The sequence below is a fragment of the Emydura macquarii genome, unplaced genomic scaffold (genome assembly GCF_026122565.2).
Source record: "Emydura macquarii macquarii isolate MOO-44397 ecotype Brisbane River unplaced genomic scaffold, CSIRO-AGI_Emac_v2 contig_3390, whole genome shotgun sequence".
Taxonomy (NCBI): domain Eukaryota; kingdom Metazoa; phylum Chordata; order Testudines; family Chelidae; genus Emydura; species Emydura macquarii.
This window is the reverse complement of record NW_027133527.1, coordinates 6646000-6664896: the sequence shown is the minus strand read 5'-3', so window position 1 is coordinate 6664896 and position 18897 is coordinate 6646000. Positions and strand designations below refer to the sequence as shown.

At 47.2% G+C, this 18897-nt stretch overlaps 1 protein-coding gene across 4 annotated transcripts in view; it reads right to left on the bottom strand.

Moving 5' to 3' along the window:
• Positions 1–18897, bottom strand: part of PRKCB (protein kinase C beta) — a 221053-nt gene that overhangs the window by 63611 nt on the left and 138545 nt on the right. For all 4 annotated transcript variants that reach the window (XM_067534305.1, XM_067534306.1, XM_067534304.1 and 1 more), the window contains 3 exons: positions 5597–5753; positions 5072–5206; positions 1475–1571 (listed from right to left, as the gene is read on the bottom strand). In XM_067534305.1, coding sequence (XP_067390406.1) covers positions 1475–1571; positions 5072–5206; positions 5597–5753 — 389 coding nt within the window. The remainder of the gene's footprint in view (positions 1–1474; positions 1572–5071; positions 5207–5596; positions 5754–18897) is intronic.

Genomic DNA, 18897 nt, shown 5'->3' with positions numbered 1-18897 from the left:
CTCCTATCAGCACCAACCCGCAGTTAGTGTATAGCTGATACAACTTCCTGTCCTAGTGAATCCGCATACTGGATCTATACCTTCTACTGCCTGTCCATCTAATTTATGACATATTCCACGGCAGTTGGTTCCACGTATCTGCACTGCTATTTTAAACAAATCAAGGGAATAGACACAAACACTTTCACTGAGCCCGCAGGGTCTAAGTATTTACATTAAGATCAAACACAATTCACAGCATGGTTTACTAATGATAACCTTTAATACTCACTGCAGCCAAGTGCTCTTGTGAAGACAAATATTAGGACTCCTGGGCCCCAACAATAATAGATGTTGGAAACTCTCTTTGAAGCAATATGAAGAATTTAATTAAAGGTTGTCAAGTAAAAATCCTATCCAGTGTCCTCAGTGCCTAATTAACATTCAGATAGGCTACGGACACTCATGGAGGAAATGCATGTGTCCCGACGTAGCTACACAGTAATCTGTCATTGCTGCAGCAAATTCGGATCTAGGGCTCGCTGCACAGCATCAGATGCACAGCTAGTGCAAATTGGCCTAGCTCCACTGACTTTGATGGAGCTTTGTTGATCCACACCAGCGGAAGCTCTGGCTTCAATCTCAGTCACCAAAAGATTGAATGTTGTGCACAAAAGCTCCAACTCTGGAGATTCGCTGTTTGAAGACTGGACAAATTGGGGCAATTTTTCTCATGCATCACACAAATGGCTGTTCAAAAACAGAAAACCCCAGTTAATTGGTGTGTCTCTTGAATGTGTGGAGTCCAAGGGAAGAGGGCGAATGGAACGAACGCCTAGAATAGCAATGTTCCTTAGTGTTACTCCTTCCAACACAGGGGGAAAATAAGTATTCATGGACACACAGTAAAAGTGGGTGAGGTAATGTCTTTTCTGAGACCAATTTCTGGGGGTCAGAGAGACAAGTTTTCCAAAACTTAAAAGCTTGTCTCTCTCACCAACAGAAGTTGGCCCAGTTAAAGATGTACTTCACTCACCTTGTTTCTCTAATGTCCTGGGACCAACATGACTACAACACCACTGCACACACAGTAAAAGTGTCGCTTCCAAACAGACCTATTATGTAGTAAGATCCTGCACCGATCACTTAATGCACCCAGGTAAAAAATAGCCAGGAGGCTTCAAGTCTCTGAAGTGATTTTTAGTTATATGGCAAGAAACCAAGTGCGCAGTTCTGGGTGCAATGAACACAGGCATGTTAACCACAGAAGGGCACAAGAACCAACGAAGCCCCGCCCCATGGCTACACAGGACATTTGAAATGCAGACAGACAAGGGGATGGAGAAGATGAGGTGGGAGCAGAGCTCTGCTCCTTGATTTTCCCACCCGCCTAGGTGATATGAGGCAGGGTCCTGAGAATGACGTTTCACCCCAGAACCCCACATCATGCTGGCTATAAGGAAAGATGGTGGGCGTCTGGGAAAATTCCCTTCACCTCAAATTTCTGCCTGAGTTCCTCGTTTCCTTCTTCTCCCTCGGGGGGAACCGGGACGTTGAAGTATTCCCCCTCCTCCTGGCTCAGCAGTTTAAACCTAGATGGACAAAGCAAGAATAGCACATAAGTAAGGCAGGCTTGAACCTCAGACCCCAGCCACATTTCCACATTTCACAGGGGACTGCCAGGGTCATCTAGTCTAACCCCCTGCCAAGATGCAGGATTTGTGGTGCCTAAACCATCCGAGACAGATGGCTGTCCAGCCTCCTTTTTGGCTTGGCTGTTAAACAATTGCCCTGCTCTGCACCCTTTTCTTTCTACACCTCTGATGAGATCCTGGTTTTGAAAGAACCCAACACTTGATACTCACAATACCCCCTTCATCAGATTTCCAGCTGTGTTCTTGGAACACCGTGCAGGCAGCGAGTGTCTAGGCTAAGCTGGCGTCCTTTAGGATTTGGTTAGCTTCCCCCCCACTCCCCACAGAAGAGCACAGTGTCCTTCAACATGGCACCTTGATGGGCTTGGGTGGGTTTTTCTGGCCAAATCAATTAAACCTGCAGCGTGGGAGAGACACCTGGAGCCACTGGAGCCAGGTCTAAGCTCGGGGCCTGACTGAAAGTGCACAGAAGTCAGTCAATCAGTCTCCCACTGGCTTCCGTGGGTTTTGAAGGAAGCCCTCTCAACCAAGGCAGTTAAACTGGTGGTAGCATCGGGGGGGAAATGTTCCCTCGCCCCCTACCATCTCCTACGGTAGCTACAGACTTTGGCATCACTGACCCAATCTGCTCCAGGGAGGCCCAGGGTTAGAGGATCAGGGCAGCGGCGTATTGCCAGAGCTACGAGGGGCGGCGAGGGCTGGCGCCGCCGCAATGGAAATATTGAGGGGGGCCGGTGGCTGTTTCTGGCCCCAGGTGTTGTTCCACTGCGTGTTCTGGGAGCCTACGTTCCCGGTAAAGGGCGTGGAGGCAGGGACAGGACCTGGAGGAGGTCGAGCAGATGTGGCAGCACCTAGAAGCGGGCTGCGGAGTAGGTCAGAACCATGGGTGCTGGAGCCATGGTCAAGAGCCAGTGAGAGAGACGCAAACGGCCAGGACCCCTCCTCCGCAGCTCGGAGCCAGCTGCCCACCCCCTCACGTCTCAGCAGCGCTCCATAGAGCTCACCCAACCTGCTCCCCCTCCTATCCATCTGCGCCCCCACTCCAAGCGGGTGTCTGCTGCCTCCGAGAACAACAGCTACACTCATGAAGCACAAAGCAAAGATTTTTCACCCAGAAGTGGGGGAGGGAGGGAGCTGAGCCAGCAATTAACAGAAATCAGGGAAATGTCATTCAGATCGGAGGGATTTTATTCAGCCTCGGGCAAAGCCTTGGTTCCATCAGCGAATCCCTTTCCGCAGCAGTCTGCGAGGGACCGTTATCGGCTGGATGTTATCTATCAAGGCTTGTGTCTACAGCGCTTGAACAAAGTGGTATTTGCATAACACAGGGACGGACTCATCCTTTCAGCCAGCTTTCTCCATTAACGGCAGTTGTTTAGATATGAAACACGCATCGGCGCCTTCTCCCAGAGTTTATTCTAATCAAACACCGTGGCAAGGAAAATTACTTCGATCTCCACTGACATGATTTCTAAAACTCAGTGAGAAACTATTAATCATCCTTTCCATTGCCCCAGAGGGGTGCGGTGGCCTGGTCCCAACTGAGGCGCACACACTCCTGCAGGTGATCGCGCATCTGGGAGGAGTTTGCAATGGAGGCTCTTTCCAGGAGAGAAACTCTGCCTCAATTTAAGGTATATTTTAAGTGAGGAAATGCGACCCAGGAGACCTGGACGTGGTGCTGGGAGATGGGATCGCTAGTTTCTGATCTCAGCTTTGCACCGAGTAGCTGTATGACTTTGAATGCGCCGCAGCGTCTCCACCCGCACAATGGGGCTCATGATACCTGCCTTCCAGCGGAGCTGCGGCATCACTGACGTTTGCGAGGCGGGGAGTGCTCCGAATGGAAGAGGCAGGGTATTGCCATGAGCATTTCATTAGCTGAACCACCTGCCGGGCGGGAGGTAGGAATGTAACCGGACGTCCATCGCAGAGCACTGTGCTCCACTAGCGAACTACGTTACCCAGCACTGAGCCAGGCACCTTCCTGGTGGGTTCTGGAGGGGCGATTCCTGGAGCTGCTTTGCACCTCTATAACGCCACCCAATTCAAACCGACAGACACCTCTATCCAGAAACCCAGATTTTGGGGGTGGAAAACGGTGTAGTCCCACTCCTCAGCCTTAAACAGGGTTGGCCCTGCTAAATATTTACAAGTGCCTTAGGAGGCCTTCTTGACACTCGCCCTCCCCCGCACTAGGAGCTATTCTGCAGAGGTCAAGGTGGAACATGGACAAGATCATGTATCAACAGGGCAAATGAGTGATTTACAGGCACTTTTTCTGGTATGTCACTACATGTTGAAATAACAAATTACAGTTGTGTGACGTGTGTTGACTATCCTCTTTTCTAAACCTTCCTTCTCTCACTGCTCTGAGCTACACTAGAAATATTGGCTATTATACACATCTTCCTCTATAGCTACATGACAGTTTCTTCAAGAAAAAAGTGGAGAATCCAGGGAAGCTTTTTGCCTCCCATAATAAACGATCCTATAGAGTTCTGGGCTTCCAAGAGACATACAATACCGGTTTAAATTACTATACTTCACATAGTAAGGTAACATAGCCCTCAAGCCTCAATGACTACAAAAGGAAATTAAAACGGCATGAAACCTGCTGGGGAAGATAATGTGAAAATGAACAGACCCCATACAATGTGAATTTTATGGACCCACTGTGTTCCTCTTCCGTACGGTAACAAGTGACAATAATTACATGCTTTGGACAGTATTACTCCTTTTATTGAAAGAAACCTCTAATCATCATTTCTGCTAGTCCACGTGCTGCAGAAGCATCAGCCTCAGACACAATTCATGCTTCTTCTCTACTCTCTCTCTTAACCAGCTACCAATCTGGCTTTTCTTTGCATTCGCACTTTGTGATCAAGACAATGGCTCCTCGTTAGGAAAGTAATGCTGAGAGACTATTGTTCAAATCATCCTAGATTACACTTATTATGTTTCCTTAGAACCAAATACATTTGAAGTTTTGAAACCTATATACTAATGTGCAGAACAAATGCTGGACCTGGTGATTTTGAATTAAATGTTGTATCATTCTGATGTTTCATGTGTGCCTGTACAAATGAGAAAGCCTCGGAAATCACAACCGGCCAGAGCCAAAATGTGAAACACAACAACGTGTGACAAAAAACCAGAATGCAGTGGGGATTCCTCCCTTTACTACTGTCTTTCTAGGACCTCAGTTACACAACGCTATTATGGATGTGAACAATTTTCAGCAGTAAGAGTGATGGGACACGTTGTGTGGGACATACGGGACTTGAGGACTAAAATGGTTGACATCCCTCAAGATGTTTGAGCAGTCTGGTGTCCCTCCACAAAATGACAGCTTGCCAGATCTTTTCCTACTGGCTACAAGAAGGGGACACTGCTGTGTTCAGAGCTCTGTGGCTTTAGAACAAATTGAGTCTTACCATCCATCAACTCCTGCTTTCTGCAGCTCAGAAATTCCGAACGACAAAGACCCCATGAAATCATTTCTGCTGGTCAGATCCCAGTCCCAAATCTCCACGGACAACCTTCTGTCTTTGTCCGACTCTTTCAGCTGACTGGAATAAAAGAGGGAAAGAAGCACAAATTCTGTAGTGGAAGTTATCTCTGCACTTCCACATGCTTCTCATGTGCGTTCAATAAATAAATGAATATGAAATGAAGTGATGGTCTTCAGCGACAATACGTGTCTTTAATGTTTAATTTGCTGATAGCACACATTTCAAATGGAGAATGTAAAGTTCTTTCATTGAAATGCAAGACTTTGATCAGTGTACAGAGCAGAAGTTAAAGCATTTCTGAGACACATTTATTATGACAGGGAAAAAGTTACTTCTCCATTGAATCAGCTTAATATTTCAGAATAATTAAAGCACAGCAAAACATTCGCAATCATTCTGCAGATGAATATTAATACTACAATATTAAATACGTGTTACCCTACTTACAATTTAAAGGTCTCATTCCACTCAGGATTCAGAGAGCACTTTATAGTTTTGGTCTTCTGTTTGCTTTCACTTTTCGGGTCAGGGATTAGTTTAAGTTTCACATAAGGGTCTGACGAGCCATTAGGGTCCATAGGAACTAGGTTTTTAGCGTCTCTTACTAGGGAAAGAATAGAGAGTAAATACAATGTGAAAACCACAAAAATATCCACAACCCTACTCAGCTTACTTAAAAAAATTTCTATCCCATTGCATAACTGATGAATGACATTGCATTGAAATACGGACTGAAAACTGAGTTAATACAGATACTGACATCATAACAGGGATTATTAATACAAAGTCAATACACATGTAAAGGACAGTCCACTAAAATGCAGGCCTGTGAACCTCCCTCCCTCCCTCTTTATCTAGTCCAGTATCTTGTCCGTAACGGTGGCACGCCTCAGAGGAAGATGTAAGAGTCCTGCAGTAGCATAAGAGGGATAATTTGCTCCTACATTAGGCCTCATCCTGCTCTCTAATAGTTAGAGATTGACTAAGGCCCTGAAGCACAAGGTTTAACTCCCTCCCTTTCAACCTTCTGCTAGCGTGAACTGTTAATTTAACGGTGGGTATTCTTGTCATCCATATAAACACGTAATCCACATTTGGATGTTGCTAAATTCTTGGCCTCCATGACTTACGTGGTAAGGAGCTCCACTTTCTAATTACATGCTGGGCTTTGAAGGAATGATTTCCTTTCATTGTTTTTACTTTATACAGCAACGAAAAGTGTGGTAAGTGCTTTAGCGTAACAGGAGTCAGGCAGGTCGGAAGGCAGTCCAGATCAGTGGTCAGAGCTCACACAAGTGATCCGACAGCCAGGGGAGACAATCCAAGGGGAAGACACAGCAGGGCTGCTGGCAGGGTCAGGTGAGGCAGCAATGCGGGGTCAAGCAGGGTCAGGCAATGGCTTGTGGCTCAGACAGGAAGCAGGAAATTTACATATGGTTACCAGTCAATCAGCGTCAAAACCACGTGGCCAAGCAGGAAGCAGGTTGTGACCTGAACCCCTGAAAGCTAGCCCACGCCCAGGTCTATGAATTCCCTGTAATTATGTGGCGTGATGGCCAAGAACTTGGGCAGCCTTTGAGATCAGGGTCCTGACATTTAGACATGATAAGAGACCTGCCTGCAGTCTACATAAAACATTTAGGGAGAGATTTATGAACACTAGTCCCATTTAAAACAAACAATCAATGGAGCATGGGCTCCTCAATTAATTAGAGCTAGATTTAGAAAGGTATTTAGGCATCTAAAGAAGATGCAATTAGGTATTAAGTGGGATCTACAAAAGAAGGCCACCTATTTCCCATCGACTTCAGTGGGAGTTAGTCACCTAACCTGCTTAGGTACATTTGTAAATGCCACCCGGTGCCTACGAGCATCTTCCGGGCCTAAAGATTTTTGGAAATCTAGCCCTTGGGCACTCTGAAAACTCTTTATTTTCGAGAGGCGATAACTAAAAACTGAACATGGCAAACAGTAAAATAAAAATAAAAAAGGAAGGAGATTCAGGGATTTAAAAAAAAAAAAAAGAGAGAAAGAGACTGGCATGTATGTGAATTTAAATTTCACTAGAAGAACAAGAGGTTCAAGAAATCGGTTGAGGATATAGATCAGTGCATGGGCCTACACGCCCTCCACTGTCCTGAGACAGGCAATGGAAACAGCAAAACGATGACTGTAGTAGAAGGTGAGAGCCTGAGACATGAGGCCTAGTGTAACGGGCCTAGATGCAAGAGCTGAGGCCTAAGCCAAAGTCTGGCTCTAGGAAACAGCAACGTCTTGCCTGCTTACAAGGTCACTGACTGATACAGGAAGCTGGCAGAAACACAGCATTGCTAATGCACTGGCATTCCTGAGCAGCAGTAACAGGAACACGTTATTGTGAAAGCACTAGTTGTCCTAACTCCCCGATACCTGGTGATTGAAGAAACGCAATCCTGGGAGAGCGTACCAATGCGCCCCGAAAAGAAACCCAGTCTAGCAGGAGTCGGCAACCTCTGGCATGCATGACCATTTTGAGTGGCACCCGGCCCCAAAGCAGGGCCGCGCGGCGGGCGCTCCCGCCTTCCAGCCCCTCCCCTCTCCCACGTGGCAGGGCCGGGAGAATGGGAGGCTGTGCGGCCGGGTCAGCGCACCACCGATCCTGGCCAGGAGCCATGCGGAGACCTCTCCTACCCGCCCCCCCAGCCAGGGCACCGCTGGGCCCACGTGGGAGCGGGGTGGCCGCCAGAGATGTCAGCAGGGGCCGGCTCCTCACAGGAGGGCCCGGCCAGTGCGCCCCACAGGTATGCCACTGCCGCAGCGGGGGGTAGAGGGGTGTGAGCAGGAAACTGGCCACTAGCCACCCCCCACCACCACCACCACAACACCCTGGCCAGTACAGGCTCTCCCCAAGATACAGTGGTGCATAAGCACAATCATGAGAGACAATACAGAGACACCCTGACCTAAGATAGAAGGGACAGGATGGTGGATGACAATGTTGTGCTTGATTGGGAAGTAAGGTACAGAACAACTGCCGCCATCCGAGCTGCAATGTGAAACTTGTTTGTATCCAGGGTACAACTGAGCCAGTCCATTGCACCGAGCAGACATGTCCTCCTGTACCTGTAGCTCCAATGTGGTGCTAGCACCGGGCTTCACTTGCAACAAACCCGGCTGAGCACCTTCGCCGCTTGTCTGAGTCTGTGGTAATTTATGGGTCGTGCTTAACGAGGGCTATCGATTCAGCTGGCTGCAGGCACGGAGGCGGTGTCCAGAGGGGAACTCACACCAGCACGCACGCCCCGACTGATGGACAACCATGAGCGCTGCAAGGGTCAATTAGATGCTGGGGAAGTTTAATCAGGGTGGCAAATTCTAACACAGGGCTCTTCCATTGAGTCACTCTAGGTTCTGCTGGTAAAACCCTGACTTCAGAGTCAGGATAATTACAATGAGTCATGCTGCAGATGGGCCCAGAATGTAAAAAGGAGGCAAGTCTCTCTCCTTGAGCCAGAGAAAATGAGAGACGCACAGCGCTGGAGGGAAAGGCTACAACCGTATTCTAACTGGGCTGGAACCCACGGTGGCCCTTTTAGTCTCCCCGTTCCAGCACAGGAGTTTTAAATATTTTTTTGCAAAAAAAAAAAAAAAAAAAAAAAACCCACAAAACCAACAGGTGAGAGCAGGGAGTCCACAGCAGAGGGGCGGGGCCGCCAAACAATGCAGACACAGCGAGTCCCATCTCCTTTGGGGTATTTCTTTGTGAACTAAGAGTTCACTTTGGTAAGGACCGCTTTGGGAATCATTTCGGAGCTCGGCAGTGGTAGCCTTTCTTGTGGAATTGGCAGGGAATCTGCAGCAGAACCACCAAGAAGTGACATGATTTCTGGGACTGGGCAATTTCCATGAGCTCCTGGATGCAGAGCGAGGCACGGTTTCGCTCTCCAGGGTGCCCGAGCAGCACGGGAGAAAGCTCATTTTAACGGAATTCAAAATGAATCCGAGGAGCTAAAGCAGGTGGGGGAGAGGAGATCTGCAGGCAGCCTCAAGTGCTTCTAATTGGATTGCCGTTTTGGCACATAAAATAAAAGGAGTGTGGGGAAACAGATTGGATCGTTCTACGTCAAAGAGCTGCTGAGCGGTCAAAGCATGATCTCATTTGTGCTCAGGCTGCTGGGCTGAGGAGAAGATGTTCCAGATGAGAAGTCCCACCAGATGTGTTCAGTCACAGACAACCGGGGATTAAAAATATGGAGGCGAATGCAGCAGCCCCTCTGCTGAAAACCGGGGGAGAACACCTCCTCTTCCAATCTACTGTAGCCACTGGATACAATCACTAGCAAGTGGCTCCATCAGGTGCTCAGCTGGGCTGTAGGTGACACCAGGGCAAGGGTTAATTTGGAAAGTCACCTTTCTGAAGCTACAGACATAGCATCCTTCTCTCAGGGTGTGAGCACTCAATGAAAACCTGCACCGGTGATGAGACCATGCTTCCAGCTGGAATTTCAGTGGCTGAATGTTGTGTTGCTTCATTTCCTGCTGGGGAGGTTGGGTTGCTATGGAAGGCCAGAACCTCCCTCTTCTCCAGCTGTTATAATAATGAACATCAGCACTGTGACCCATGATTGTCTAGTCCACCCATTATGGAATCAAATAAGACAGGCCAGAGAATAGGTGGGGGAAGGAAAATGCAATGCATAAAATCCTGGCCCCACTGAAGTCACTGGGAACTCTGCCACTGGTTTCAATGGAACCAGGATTTCACCCACTATTCTGCTCAGAAGGAGGAATATCAACCCAACCTGTTGATCCAGGTCATTAAAAAATATCCATGCCTGGTTCCCAAGTCCCCTGGAAAGCCATCTTAGTACAGGACTGGGAGTCCGTTTCTTTTGAAAAGGGGATTACTGCTTCAAAATCTGCAATCTAGCGCTCTCCTCCTGAAGCACAGCCTAATTTCCGGTTCCGTAGAATAAAACTCAGCCAAAAATCCAATCTACATTTATAAACTAGCTCATTCATCAAACATGACACCTTCAACAGATGAATGTGAGATACAGAAAAGCAAAACTGCCAGGGAATAGCCCACAATCCAATCAAAGATACCTGGGTAGCATCATTGATTCTAGCACTAAATAGTCTTCAAAGTCAGAAGATGACCAAGCCATGTGGATCAAAGAACCTTCCTGCACCTTTGACAGAGGACAGGAGAGAACGGACTTCATTACTGACAGCTACACATATTATATATATATATAATGTAGGCAGGGACCTGCAGGGGATCATGATACGTCTGGAACAAATCACATCTCTTTACTGCAAGTTTATGGGTCCACAGTGCCCACATACAGCGGGTGTCATTTGACATTTACCAACAGTTTTTGCATCACTGTATTTGAGACTGCACAGTTCTTTCCTATTAAATGGAAGGAAATAGGATGGGCATTCAAGATATTACCGTGTAGTAACTCTTGGCAGATGTTGGCTCATGACAACCACTTTGTTTTCCCAAGGATACAAAGCGGGGATTATTTCACCCCATGACAATCAAGCTTCAAGCTACTCATTCAGAAAATACCACAGCCCAATATCTGTATAAAAGATGCTACCAGATGTGTTTGCTGATGATCCCTTTGCGGCAACTTCCAGCCCCTGTTGGAGGATAAGCCATTGGAGAAAGAGTGCACAGCATGGGTTAGAGGTCTTATTCCCAATCTTACCCTCTTTAGAGCATGGGTAAGGATATAAAAGGAACATTAGGCTTTATTTCCCTTTATAAAAAGGAGTGACTGTAGTGGAAACACCATACAGGGTATTACCATACCACTACTTATTTTCTCTCCGCTCTTCATTTTTATCCAGCTGAATTGATGCTAAATGTTAATGAGACGAATAATCAAACAAAAAACCATCTTTGTGCAAATTCAGGTCCTCCTGTTTCCCTTAACTTCTGTAGTTACAACAAAACCAGCCAACACTCCCAACAAGGAACCAGAAGGACAATGATACTTGAAAAAAAAATTTAAATCCAGATGCATTGTTTTGGTTTGGTTATTTGAATTCTGTAGATATCAGACAATCTGGTATGTCAACACATGATAATTCTTCAGTATTATTTCCAATGGCTTCTTTTGGGAGCATTTGGAAAGTGGGAGGGAAAAGGGATATTAAAAAATACAAGTAAAATTCTGCCCTTGAGAATGCAACATCTCATGCCCTGTATAAGGTCATTTCCAGGTAGATGCCAAATGATTTGTCTACATACAAAAATTAATCCTCAATAAAGGTAGGGTGTGAATTTAAAGCAGATTTGCTATTTCTAATTAAATCCATGTTTTGATGCTCTTATTCCAGAATAAGAGTGCCTTATTCTGAATTAATTTAAACCACTTCCAATGAGGATTAAACTAATCTGGAATAAGGCACTCTCATTCTGGAATAAAAGCATTCACACATAGATTTAATCAGGAATAGTTGTTTCAGAATAACTTCTCAGTAGACAAGCTGCCCTTAGAGGGTGATTTCTCCACTGTGCTGCCGGTAACAGTAAGTGAATCAAGCCTCAAAGTTCTCTCTAAAGAATCTGTTTGTGGCTCAGAAAGGGAGCTTAAAAAACTGATCCAAGGTTACATCATTGCAAAGGCTCTTGACTGAACTACAATAGAACCTCTGAGTTACAAACACCAGAGTTACGCACTGACCAGCCAACCACACACCTCATTTGGAACCAGAAGTACACAATCAGGCAACAACAGAGACAAAAAAAAAAATACAGTACAGTACTATATAAAACGTAAACTACTAAAAAAAATTAAGGGAAAGCAGCATTTTTCTTCTGAATAGTAAAGTTTCAAAACTGTATTAAGTCAATGTTCAGTTGTAAACTTTTGAAAGAACAACCATGACGTTTTGTTCAGAGTTACAAACATTTCAGAGTTACGGCCCACCTCCATTCCCGACCGATTCGTAACTTTGAGGTTCTACTGAACTGCCAGCTCCACAAAAGCTTAGGAGACCCTGCCATAGTCCACACATTTATACAGGAGTGTACAGTGGCTCCAGAAAATGTAGGGTAACAGCGCACGATCTTTATTGATTTATGGTGACCTGGTGAGCATCCGTCTTTGATAACTGCATGCACATAATAAACGTAAAAGTCTCTGTGGTGGTTCGCAATGTAGAACTGGATCAGAATGTAAGGCTACGTTTACACTGGCGGCAGCAAAATCGCTGCCGCCAGATCGATCTTTCATGATCGATTGAGCGGTCAGTGAGGCCTGCTCAATCGATGAGGGAGTTGACTTAATAAGTCCACCTCCTCAACTAGCGTAGAGCTGAGCCGACGGGAACGCAATGTGAACAGCGCGCAGAAGCAGTCGATGGGAGTTACGCAAACTACTCCCGTCGACTGCCGCCGAATTTCCGGGTAAGTGTGAACAAGCCCTAATAACATAGGAAATTATTAATAGCCATGCCATATTCCCCTTTATAATAGTTCACAGAGACAAACAGCGCAGCTTTATTTATTTATTTTACAAGGTTCATTCAGACAATTACTTTCATGTGCCATTAAGTAAATTAATCATTTTGTTAAGCCAATACAAATACCAGCTCTGTGCCTCAGAGAAGATACACAGTAGCTATTCTGTGGCTTAATTTGGACACTCAGTCAAAATCTTCTAGAGAAGGTCTTTGTACCATCCACACAAAATTGGCTTGAGCGCTTGAAATCTGCTATGTGAAATCTCTAAGTAATGAGTTTAATTTCCAAGGACCATGAAAAGGCTCTACATCAATACAACCAGAATGATTTCCCCTTTCCCCTACTCCCATCTGGGGCGAAGAATACATATTTTCTCATCATTGTGATGTGCTTTTATCTGGTCTTTTTTTATAGAAAACTCCTATAGTTATAACCACATTCTTGAATAATGAAACACAAAATGTATTAAAAAAATAAAAATCCAAAACTAGGTCCCAACAAGGCATTATCTGACTAATAATACAAGTCTAAAGAAAGCAAGCTTTATCATATTCGTAAATAAACATAAGTAATTGCTAAATGCTGGTTCCTAAAGTGAAAGCATTTTGTATTAAAAGCCAAGCACTAAAAAGTTACTGCCCATATGCTGCTAAGAAGATCCTCTCCAGTGTCTTTCACATAATTTGGTCATTTGTATTCTCTCTCTCACACACACATGCATGCGCACACGCATGCACGCCTTTGTTTGACTCTATCGCTCGATAATTCAACCAGGGTCTATAAAAAAAAATTGCCAATAAATGCATGTCAAAATTCTGAGTGAGTGAGATGCCCCAGACAAGACACCCACTGTAAAGTGAATCTGGTAGCAATGGCAAGCTGTGCTCTGGGCAATGCAGTACTAGCAACAGAAAGTATCTTTCAGGAAGTACAAACATCTCCAGCAAAGCACATTTGGCCACGTCCTTTATTGAACTGGAGGCCTCAAGGTCCATTTGTTTTGCCCAGTACTGTTCTTTCCTTCCTCAGTGAGTAAGGGTTGTGTGAGACATCGTGAGTGTCTCAGACCTACTTGATGAAAGAGCCTGTATTCTGGCACACAGCACTTTTCACAGGCTCGGGGGAAGATGTATTTTGTGCATGCACTAGCAGCACATCACTGCTCTGTATCATTTATGACCAGTTAAATCCTTGGGGGTGAAGGCTGCTTTTGGACACAGTTTATGGAACTGGTCGCCGCAGTACAGTCTCATTCAACTCACTGCAAATATTCGATCCTTCCTTATTCGTTTTGTCCAGGACAGCACAAAACGGGCTGGTTGTGTCTGTTAAACCCAAATGAGCAAGAGGAGCTCATTCAACACCTGAACTGCCATCAAAGATCAAGCAAACTTGAGTGCCTGTGTGGCCTTTGTGGTCAGTCATTCCCTCCCACCCTCACCACGGCAGGACTTTCTTCATGCAGCAGGCTCTTTCCCCAGCTCAAAGGTGTGTAAAATGCCATTCCTGCATTCAGCAACTCGGGTGAGTTCAGCTCTGGTTACCACAGGAAAGCTGTTCCCATCACCCTTCATCTCAGCACAATGGAGACACACAAATACAAGGACCTCTCATATTTCCCCGGAATGCTTATGCTGTTGGGTGTGTTTGTGCTGACAACGTCAGGAATCTAACACCTGTAATGCTAAACTCTCACGAGCTTCAAATATTGGCAACTTCACCCATTCTTTCACTCAACTGCTGCACCCCCCACATTCCTTCCAGCCAGAATGGATCAGATCAATGCTGTACACAGTGTGGCATCCCACCACCAGCACAGGCCAACCTAACACACTCAGGAGGCAGGCAAATAAAAAACCTGCATCGTTTACCAGGGCCACTGTGCAATGCTTTCCATGAGGGGAAAATGGAATTCCTGACCCTTGCAGGCAATCAGTTTACGCCTGGAAGCATGAGATTTGATTACCCCGATGTCATTATCTCAGCATGCATGGCTAGAAATGTTATTAATGGAAATAAAATGATCAGGTCATTAAAAAAATAAAAACCTCGGCATAATCCTCCTCCTTTGACTGTAAGTAACTTTCTAGTTCAAGTGGAAATCAGCAATTTTAAGGAGAAGAGATTTTAAAGAATCTCTCTTACTCTCACATACATACAGAACATGTTGCATCAGGATATACTATATAATCCTACAAGGACTGGCCTGGAGTTCTCAGGCCTGGCAGAGAAGAGACAGGCTTTATTCTGGATATTTATGGCACTTCTTAGACTATTAAGTTCCATTACAAAATATTTCTACCTCTCTCAGATTTTTGCCTAAAGATGCATGTAGCTGTCACAAACACTTTCACTGCTAATGAGAGTGAGCAATAAGAATATTAGGGTCACATTTAAGGTGGTTGCTCTACAATGAGTTTGGATTCTGCAGAATAAGCTAAGCACAGTTCACATTTGCTTAAAAAATACTAACTCCGGAGAAGGCTGCAGTTGAGGAAAGTTCATCAGCCAGCTTAAATCCCACTGGACTTCAATGGGACTTGGGCGTGTGCTTCTGGACTGCTCTGGAACTAAGGGGTGCTTTTCCGAATCGGACTCCAAAGGACATGTCCCCATCACTCAGGATAAAGTGAAACCGAGACCGTGCAACAGCAGGAAGAGAGTCAGAACTAAACTACGGATGCAAAATGAGCAAACGCCTTTCCAGGCTGACAGGGCTCCACGCTAGCCATGTATTAAACATGAGCTGCCTGGAGGGAGACATTTCCACTGCCCAGCAACCGTTCAGGTTCTGAAATGTGTCTTTGCTCTGCACTGGACCAAACCCAAAACCTTTCATGAGGTTGGAGGACTGTGGAATGGTGGCAGGAGGGTGGGGCTGGCTCAGGCTCACTCTTGGAGGTTCAGGCACTGTCCTGGGATGCAGGAGGCACAGGTTTGAATCCCTGCTTGGCCCGATTTGACAGCAGAACTTTTCATCCCAGGTCGCCCTGAACCAGGCAGAGCGGTGACTCGAGTCTGAGCCTTCCCTACCCCAGACTAGACGGCTGCCCACTAGGCTATGCAGCCAGCCTCTTTCGCCTCTCTCTGGAAACGTCTGCGTGAAACAAACAGTTTGATTTTGACAAACCGTCAAGTCAAGGAGGACTGAGCTCAGAAGGGTTCGGGTTTGTTAGTTATGCAGGGTAAAAGCAGGCGCAGGGCAGCTGTCCCAGGAGCAGAGAACAGAGGAGCAGAGGCTGCTATGGGACAAATGCATAAGCAGGAATCATCCCCAGACAGAGCCTTTCCCTCCTGATTAGCTGGGGCCTGCACAGCAACCAATTAACCCACAGGGTGAGCGTGGCTTTTGGCTGGAAGAGCCGATTCCCCAAGCTTTATCCCTGTGCTCCTCGTACAGCTTGCAAGTCCCCAGGCAACAGTCACGCCTCCACCTGTGTCCCCTCCCCACCCCAGGCATCCTGCGGGAGTGCAAAGGCCCAGGCTGGGCAGTGACAGCAATGAGTGAGAATGAATCAGCTACAAGAACATACCCGGCTGCCACCCCACGAGGGAGCCTCAGACCAGGTCTGCCCTCCTCCCATCCCACAAAACTAGCCCGTGCTTGTGCACGAGGCTGTCCCAGGGCTGCCCTATGGCTTGGAAGACCAACGTGGGGAGTCCAGAATACAGCGAGAGAACCGAGGCTGGCATCGTTTGTTTTGGAAAGGCAGAGCTCACCACGTCTCTCACACAGAGACCTGCACTCCGCATCCCTCAGTCCTCCGCCCGCAGGTGTGCAGGGTAAATGACTTTGTTCAGTCACAGCTCCCTGCCTGAGGCGTGCGCGCGCGCACACACACACACCACACACACACACCCCCACCCCCCACCCCCCTCTGGAGGCGAATCCTGGTGTAAAACAAAGGACTTCTGTCAATATGGGGGAGAGCAGGAGGTCGGGTTTGATTGGCTGCATTTCCTGATCCAGGAGCTCCTGATCCTGGCCTCGCTGTATGGAAGATGAGTGTGGAAAGAGAAGAGCATCCTACTGCGTTCAGTGCTTTCAAACGGGCACCGTGCTGCCTGGGCAGTGACAGATAATGCTCTCTCAAGCGTACCTGGAACCAGGTCGTCCAGCTCCATGCAGCCCGTGACCCAACTTTTATGGTTCACTGCATGTGCGCACGCACGCACAGACGTTAGATTAAAAACATAAAATACATTGCAACCTCCCAGCAAGCGTGACACCGCTGTTTGTTAGAATCCAGAACTTTACCACGCAAGAACCCAAAAACAGGGAGAGAGAAAGCAGGCTGCTCCCAAAAGCAGAGCGGCACAACTCACCCACCTCATTCTAGGTTGGCTCTTTGCAGACTAAATAATGGCAGCACACTGCATGCTTCCCTGCTCAGCCCTCAAGCGTGCACGCAGGACCAGGAAAATCCCCTATTCTTAAAGTGATAGCTTGCAATTCCAGCACAGCCCTCAATACAACATATCGACAAGCAGGAGGAACACGTCACAGCCTCCAGGAGAGAACTGGACTGCTCTCCCTAGCCCCTCTCCTATGTCGCACCTGCCATTGCAAGGCGCTCTCCTGTCCTCCGGGGAAAGCAGTGCCACCAGAAAGCTACAGCTCAGTTAGTACTTGAATTGGGGCCGGGGGGAACAGAGGTGGTTGTGTCATTTCCCAACGTCTTAGTGCTTCTGGTGGAAGAGAGAGGGAAGAAATCCACAGGGGCAGGTATGGTTGTGTGTGATAGGGAGGATTGCTGATTTACAGCCAGCTGGGAATGGGCCAAATGTGTATCCCGTGCACTGCAGCGGAGGGAGCCTGGTTTTACACCCTGTCCTTCCATGTGGTCTTTCTCCTTAGTTTACTTGGCTGCGGAACAAAGTGATGAAACCAGATCAGACCACCATTACAGTGCCAGAGCCCTGAATGCTCAGCCTGACTTTGCAGGGTGCTCCGGCCCTTAGAGGGACTCATTTGACAGCGAGCCTCTGTGCTACCCAGCCCGGCTTTGCAGTGAAGTCATGATCCCGTATCTGGACCCAACTCTGTTGCCACGGGAACAAGGGAACCGTTCCCAGCTCAGCCTCACAGAGCCCGGACAGGTAGAGCTGCTCGAAGGGCATTTGAATAATTGATTCCACAAAATTTGCAATGGTTTTCATATGAATGATTCAGCTGGTCTCTTGTAATGACTCAGCCAGCTGTGGAGACAGGGATGGGCCCAGGGGGAGACACTGATTTCAAACATTCACTTATCCAATAAGAAAAATGCCACCCCCCCCCAAAATCACCTTTTGAAAACCCGTCTGACAGGAGGACAAAGCCACGGAGGGCAGCGTGGTCTGAGACTGGCAACGAATGCCGAGAGCGGCCAGTTTCACAGCCTTCTCTGCTGTCTGACCTTGGGCAGGTCACTGTCCCTATCTGGAACAGTGACCCACCTTGCAGGGGCGTCATGGGGCTCACACTGCGGACAAGGGGGTGCAACTCACTGGTCAGAGCGCACACCGTGTCCCCCTCTGTGCCCGAGCCACGGGTCTCAGCTACAAAGCCCGGCTCTTGACCACAAGCTGTGGAGATTCCTGCTTTAACCCTGGACATCCGCCCCATTCCACCCGTTGTCAGCCGAGGCGGCGACCGTCCAATTACAGCCCGTTAGCAAGCCTGATTTCAGAATTGCGTCCAGAACAAAATCCTCCTCAAAATTCAAACCAATTAAAAAGGAAAGAAAGTAGGCGTCCATCCGCCCCACGCTATTTCAACATCGACACGGGGGTGAAGACACATTACAGGCCAACCACGTGCTGGCACATGGTCCCGCTCTCCACATCCCGCAGGATGGGACAGTCACATTTCATCCCACTGGACAGAGACAGTAACCTCAGGCCTCGTACGTCAGCACCAGCACAGAGAGGGGGAGAGGGAGAGAGGGAGAGAGGGATCACTCTTCAGAACACAAACAACTAAGACAAGAAACTCTGGACTTGGTAGCATTTTACAGGAATATCCTGGCTCAAGACCAGTGGTTCATTTAGCCTAGTAGCCTGCATCTGGTAGCAGCTAATATGCAAGAGTTCAGAGGAAGGCAAAATGAATACCTGAGTGAAACTGAAACCAGAATGTTCTGAGCTAAGCATGCAGTGCAGTATAGGTGTGGGTGTGGGCATGTAAAAAAAAAAAAAATCCTGCCCCTTTTACAACAACTTACACGCTGCTGCTTAATCCATTGCGCTCCCCAGCCTCGCATGCAGCACTCTGACTATTATTTGTTTGGTGCGGAAGATGTGC